Here is a 7,746-nt window from a genome sequence, read left to right on the forward strand (position 1 = left end):
ATATATATATATATAATTCTATATTGGAATGTAGTAATTTCTACACCCAAGAAAAGAGGACCAACAATGTTACATGTTGTTCACACACGGAAAGTTAAACAACGTGAGGTCATTATATGTAATGAATATGGACAACCCGTTGGACCGATAATAGAGGGGAAGGACGTAGTAGGAAAATTCTCTCGTTTTTTGGTACAATAGCTCGTACCCATAGTTATGCACCATTGACATGTACTTCATGGCACAAAGTTCCACATAAAGATAAGATATGGGAGTATGTCTTGGTAAGTTTTTAAGTAGATTTATTCTTCCATCTACTTTTATTTTCCTTTCATTTTACTAATTGCTATTTTTTTAAGCGAAAATACGATGTGCCCGATGATGCTAAAACTTGGGTTCTTAGGACAATTGGAAATTTGTATAAGGTATACAAATGTAGGTTCAAGAAAAAACACTTCTATCAATTTAAGGACAATAAAACAAGATGGAAGAATCGACCTGAATGCATTCCTTAAGAAGAGTTCTCAAAACTATTAGTGTTATGGAATAAAAAAGATGTGGCGGTAATTTCAAAAACATTTTCTTTATTACTAGTGTTTGTTAACATTTGATTTCTCTTTAGGTGTATTTGGTCAGTTGAGTTTTATATATTAATGTGTTTGTAGAAGCGTTATTTGCAGGCAAAAGAAATACGCAAGTCTCTAAAAAATATGCACACGGCTGGTCCAAAACGTTTTGCTAGAATTCGTGACGAGATGGTAATTAATGTCTTCTTTTGCTTGTGATTTGTGTTTTTTTTCCCACACTTTGATACTTTCTTGTTGATATCTATGTTATCATGAATATAGAAAAATGAAGATCCAAACAAGGAATTCCCAACTCTAAGTCAAATGTTTGAACGTACACGTAAAAGGACAGATGGGCGTGTATATGTCGATACATATGATGACACGGCAAATAAAATTGTAAGTTTGTATTTCAATTTTACAAGAGAATATTCCTTTTGATAGTAAACTATATTTTTAGACGTTAAATTGCTGTTTTTAGACGTTAAATTGCAAATTTTTATATGGTAAAATGCAGTTTTTTTTTATGTTAAAATGCAGTTTTTTTAGATGTTAAAATGCAGTTTTTTTTACATAAAAATAGTCTTTTGATAGCAGATTTTTGGACATCAAATAACTGTCTTTTACACAATAAAAAACTGTTTTTTCTACATTTAAATGCAGTTTTTTACAATATAAACAACTTTTTAATGGTAGATGCTTTAGTAAAATTATCCTATTCATCTTATTAATCTTGTAGGAACTAATGAAGAAGTACGAACATCTAGAAGACGAAAGTGATGCCGTAGATCCTTATATGATTGTGATGAAAAAAGAGAATGATGGATACCGTCGACTTTATGGTAGAGGCGTTACTAATAGATTGATAAAAAAAAGTGGGTGGTAGTGATGCATCATACATGATTCCGGCAGGACTTATGGAATCATTCAAAGCAAATGAAGTTGAAAGAAATGAGTTGATTGAAATGCGGAAAGAGATTCAAGAGGACCATGAAAAAAAACAGGCCGAATTAGAAGCTATGCGAATAGATATTAAAAACCAACAACAAAACCTTGAAGCCATGATGCGAAAGTTAGCGGAACAACAACCTCGAGAAGGTCGATAGTTGCTAATATGATTTATCGTCTATGTTCAATACACGTCTAGAATGTTTTTAATACTTTTTTTTGTAACTATAGTTGACAATTTTTTGTTGACTTTTATTTATGGTTATTTTGAATTTAGACATGTCAAAAGAGACCAAAAAATTATATAATATATTTTTGTTATTATTGTTATGGTGTAATTTTAGTAGTAATGAATATTTGTAGCAATGTAGTAAACATATGTGACGTCTATATGATTATGATTATGATTAGGGAAAAATGTCGCATTGAAATTAGAAAAATCACAAAAAGAAAGTTGCATTTGACTATAAACAAACTTGCATTTTTTGCAATTAAAGACATAACAAAAGTTGCATATGTCATATAGAAAGGTTGCAATTCTTTATTAGAAAACATAATTAAGGTTGCATTTGATTATAAAAAAAGTTGCATTTTAGTAACTAAAACAGTTAAAAAAGTTGCATCTGAGTGTAAAAAAGTTGCATATGAGTATTAAAAAGATTGCTTTTGCCTAACACACGCTGCAATAAAAAAAGTTGCATTTAAAAAAGATTTGCAACTTCTCAAAAAAGGTTGCATTTTCGAAGAAAAAAGTTGCTTTAGATCTAATGCAACTTTACCTAATGCAACCTTTGATAAAAGGTTGCTTAGGCATTATGCAACTTTTTTAAGGCCTAATGCAACCTTTTAGAGGTCTTGCATTAGCCTCATTTTGTTGTAGTGAGTTTAATATATTATATGTATAAGTAAAAAGTCGGTATTACCGTTAGTAGGCCTCATTTACGAAGCCGATCTATAAGGGGGGTATAAGGTTACTGCCTATAAAATGGTGGTTTAATGGGTGTCCACTCTCACTCACCGCTTCCTTGACTGGTGGAGGGTCGTTAGCCGAACGGGTAGGATAGGACATTAATTCTCATTAAAAGTATAATGAAAATACCAAGTAACTAAACACTTATAAATTCCCAATCTTAGTTACTTAGGAAAAATGTGAAAATGGTGCTAATCCATAAAATTACACTTTGCACCTTGTTATGTCATTAGTGGAGCGTGTGTGGTTAACCGGCACACTAATCTGGGACTGACAATGTGTGGCAAAGGGTAACTTGATGTTAATCATAGATAAATGGAGTGTGTGTGGTTAACCGACACATTGATTAGGTGATATGTAACATTGGGTGTACCAAGGTAATTTGCATGGTTATTCACACGTTGTTTGTGATCATCGGCATCCCAGTCACAAACTTGAAGGGCACAATCGAGATTTAAACATGCCATTGAAAAGTTTAGTGAATCTCAAAGGATCTAGGAATTTCAAATCCAATTAAAACTTAATAATTCATTTCGTTTTTCATGGTGGAAATTGGTAAATCGTCATTTACCTACCTTCAAATATTCTACGATTGGATTACGGCATCCCTTTTCGTAATTGTAGAATATTGTGTTGGTTCCTTGTTTGTGATCCTCGGCATCCCAGTCACAAACTTGAAGGGCACAATCGAGATCTAAACATGCCATTAAAAAGTTTAGTGAATCTCAAAGGATCTAGGAATTTCAAATCCAATTAAAACATAATAATCCATTCGTTTTTCATGGTGGAAATTGGTAAATCGTCATTTACCTACCTTCAAATATTCTACAATTGGATTACGGCATCCCTTTTCGTAATTGTAGAATATTGTGTAGGTTCCTAGCCTTAATATTTCGTTTTGGCTGATATATTAAGGAGTTAAATCAACTAACTTGAATTTATCCCTCATAGATGTCTAGTTCTGACAACTATGGTCTTCCTTATCTTTTTTTGGAAAAAGCTTTCTAACGAAGATGATATCCCACATGGCGATTAAGGTGAAAGATTAATCCCTTTGTCGTGCATTAATGGGACTGGAAATCATACTTCACTTCCTCCACCTCCTCCAATTATTCTCCCTAACCACAAGTTCAAAGACTTGAAAATTTTAAGGTCACTCAAGCCCTATTAGCAAGCAAACACAAAGATGGAAGTCTGTATGTGCCAACATCTTGGAGATGCAGTTACATATTGACAGGCTGGGAGAGTTGGGTGTCGAAGTCTCAAGGAAGTTGGTTGTTGACTGGGTTCTTCAATCACTTCCTGAGTAATATAGCGGGTTCATGAAGGACTACTATATGACAGACCACGACATGACCCTTATCGATCTTACTTATTTGCTTGTTGCTGCTGAATCAGCAATGATTTGCTGCACTGGTAAAGCAAATTTGATTGGAAGGTCTACTCCCCAAACTTCCATGGACATTGACAATGGCAACATTGGAAGTCCAGAAAAGCTTTCTCTTCCCAATGGAAAGGGATCGGCCATGGTCAAGTCATTTGACCAAATGGTAAAGAGAAAGGCTAAGTTTGAGATAGTCCCATTTACCATTCCCAAATAGTCCATATGTTTCTATTGCCAAGAGAACGGGCACTAGTTGCGAAGCTACCACATTCACCTGAAAGATCGCAAGGATGGTAAAGTCAAAAAGTTTGACTCTGCTTCAGGTAAGTCCACTATATAACTCTATTAAGTTCCTATTTGGAGATTCCTAATACATGATGTAATGTAATTCCATTTGATGTTTTGTAGAATCGAAGAAATGAAAGGAAGCTTAAAGGAAGAGTAAGCTGATTCTAATCGTGAAGATATGGATTTCGATCGCATGGTTCGATGATCAAAATTTTGAGCTGCTGCTTAAGAGTTATGATAGATTGCTTAGGAATAGATAACAACATAGTTTTCATATGTATTTCCATTGTAAGGATAAGTTTTCTGCAATTTTTATAAATTAAGAAAATTTTTGAAATTTATCTTATTTTAAGTTTCCTTACAATGGCATTTGTGAAAATTGTTGCTAATATGTATCCATTGATAGCAATATTGGAAAATGGATTTGATTCTTTCGTTTGTGGTAGTGTCAAGATTTACCAAATAAGGAAAGATTCTCATCACCTAAGTTTCAGTTGGATAGAAACTTGGAATCATGCAACTTGTATTGTGTGATGAATGAGAACTTCGTCTTTGGGAAATTTAGACTGGTTCCTTGTTCACATGTATATGTGAGTCAAGGGAAGGACTAGGGGATCAGGTACACTTGGTTGTGCGCTGGTCACGTCCACCACAAAGAGCAATAAGACTATTCGTTATGATTTACTACAAGTTTAGTAAATATGGTTATGCTTACAAGATTAAGTGTAATTCTGAATCATTGGAAACATTTCAATGTATAGCAGAACGAATAAGAAGAATCAAATTAGGCAGAAAGATAAAAGTTTCTCCAATCTGAGAAGAAGGGAGAGTACTTTAGTATCGTGTTTTATGATCATCTTAATGATTATGAAAACCATATAACAATTAATCCTCTAAGGAAATCTTAGTGCATTTGTATGGCTAAGAAGAGGAATCGTGGATTGTACAAATGGTTAAATCAAATAGATGAATCATACTTCCTTCCAAAATCAAGTCTTAGAGTTGCACTCCAAGATTGTGCCTTGAGTGACATAATCTTAAGAAAGGTTTATAACAGTTATCAAATGTAGAGTAAAATGTTTCTTACTCTTGTACATTTGAAATTGGTAAGTTGTGATGTCTTGGATAAGACAAAGACCAACTAAGACCAATTATGTGAAGTGTTTGTCTTGATAAGAAACCGCACTAACTCTTGAATATTTGTTTGTCAAGTAATGTTCCTTGACAAAGGGAATCTTGTATGTCAAGAGGTCAGTGGGAGTATTAAAGATCTTGAAAAGTTTCAAGAACTGATCAAGAGTAACCCTATTGTTTATCACTAGCACACGACTTGACGTTTGGAACCTATCGTGTTGACATATTCTTGTTTCTTTGCCCATTCCAGTTAAGTTGACTATGCATGTGAGTTCTATGAGTTCGCATTTGTTTGCATAACAACCTGGAAGCAATGGTAGGCCCTTGTGCTGCCAGGTGGCATGAAATTAAGATTGAACAAGTTCAGTCCATATGAGATTGGATTTGTCACTAACCTTGTCTTGTGATTATGGTTATGATGAATTTACATGGATAGGAACACATACACCATAAAAATCTAAGTGTCATAAGGTTTCTCTCAAATTCATGAAAATGATTGTGAGGAAACGCTTTCACTAAGTAGATTTAAAGAGATAGCAATTGTGTCATTTGCATTCTCAAATTCGATTATGATTACGACATCCCTCTTCATAGTTCGAATTGTGAGAAATGGCAAAGGTCTAAACATTTCAGACTTATGGATGTAAGTTCTAAAATTGTTTAGATACACATGTGAGCTATCTAAGGAATGGTGTATGAATTTGAGAAGCCTAGATAAAGTATTATCGAAGCATCTCGTATCAGAAATCTGAACTTTTGTAAGAAAGTCAATAAGTATTGATTTCTAGAAGTCCAGTTGATTTCTGGGTACATGTCAAAGCTAGTGGGAGCATAAGTGTTATGCTAGTAAGATAATAATTATTATGCTAGTGGAAGCATAATTATTATGGTAAGTGTTGCGAGTTAGCAATGTTAATTATAGAAAACAAAAAGTTTCAATTCGCAAAGTTGCAGGGATTGAAAAGTTGTTTTTCTATAATTAAGGGAGAGGAATTCATACTTCATTTCGAATGTAAAAGCTTAGATTGAGATTTTAATCGAATTTAGTCATGGACATATGTGAATGTTATGTTGAAATGATTCAACATAAGGAAATTCTATATATGGAAATATTATAGCAAGAGACTGGCAAAGTATCATGTCTTTATGAATCGTGCTCCATATGCTTCAGATATAGGATCGATTACATATACTATAATATTAATCCGTTCTAATTTTCCAAATGCCTAGGGCATTAAGAGGGAAAAGGGACTAGAACGAGATATGACTAAAATGGATAAGCAATTGTCAAGGACAATCTGAGGTTTACCAAATATTGGTTGCTTATGGACAGTTGGAAGTATATTGTAAATTTTGGAAAGGACCATATTGACATACTCTGAGAAGAGGTAACTCTTGTTCAGAAGTGATAGTCAAAATAGGAATATGGAAATGTTTTCATAAGTGGAAGTTATTCTTTAAATCTGTGTAAGATTAGAGAACTTAATGCAAGAAGGATGTTCAAAGGAATGTACTTTGAATATGAGACTTCGTTTCCATGGAATTGCTCTCCATTGGAATTCTTTGTAAGGTGTGTTGCCAAGTCTCTGTGACTTTTGTGCATAGTCATTACAAGAGGATCAATGCATATAATTTTAGAATCAAACAGATTTCAGTAAATGGCAAGAATTTGGTATTCTTACATTTATCACAAGGATTTGGAATTGTGAAATGAGCATCATTGAAATGTTGTCAATTGATCCATTTCACAAAGAAAGGACCATAGGCAAACATAGTGTGCATGCTTGGAGCATGGGATAACTATTGTTTTAATTCAAGTATTAAGTTGATTATTCAAAACATTATACAATGAATAATGAGTAATCAATATGGCGATTAGATAAAAGGTGTTTTATTTACACTCAAAAGTTTTGGGGCCATATAGGATTAGTATTATTCTTGTGTTTCACTTTGCATGTTTTGACTTCCTGAACAACTAGGTTATTTAAACCATCCACAGTCGATCATACTTTGGAAGTAGGTATTGAGGCAAGACTGTCATGAATGGGTCTGTAGGATTGTATAAGGTGTTAGACATAACACAAGTTTGCTGAAATATTCAAGAGTACTCCTGTAATAAGATTTGAGTATTGGATTCAACCCACGCTCATTTGTATCACTTCAAGGATTTCAACACGAGTGATCATGAGATGATAATATCTTATATTCTTGAAACCAATACATGTGAGTTGTAGTTTACAAGTCGGTTGCACATTGACGTATGTAAACGCACCAGTAACTTGGTGTTATAAAACATATTGTTGTGTGTGATTTGATGAGTAAATACAAGCAAACATTTGAGTCGAAGTTTGTCCATTCCTTTTACCCTTAGAGCGATAAAAGCGATATTTGTGGGCCCCTCGATGATTTAGTGATGACAACCCTAAGTGCTTGGCCAAGCCTGGACTGATTTGATT

At 33.7% G+C, this 7,746-nt stretch overlaps 1 protein-coding gene across 1 annotated transcript; it reads left to right on the top strand.

Moving 5' to 3' along the window:
• Window positions 1-202: 202 nt before the first annotated feature.
• Window positions 203-1,702, top strand: LOC145117265 (uncharacterized). Its single transcript, XM_079053573.1, has 4 exons — window positions 203-284; window positions 681-758; window positions 849-965; window positions 1,306-1,702. The coding sequence occupies exons 2-4, from the start codon at window positions 711-713 to the stop codon at window positions 1,450-1,452; spliced, it is 312 nt and encodes a 103-aa protein (XP_078909699.1). The 5' UTR covers window positions 203-284; window positions 681-710; the 3' UTR covers window positions 1,453-1,702.
• The last annotated feature ends 6,044 nt before the right edge of the window (window positions 1,703-7,746 follow it).

This window comes from Lactuca virosa, chromosome 5 (genome assembly GCF_052849685.1).
Source record: "Lactuca virosa cultivar CGN04683 chromosome 5, Lactuca_virosa_CGN04683_v6, whole genome shotgun sequence".
Taxonomy (NCBI): Eukaryota; Viridiplantae; Streptophyta; class Magnoliopsida; order Asterales; family Asteraceae; genus Lactuca; species Lactuca virosa.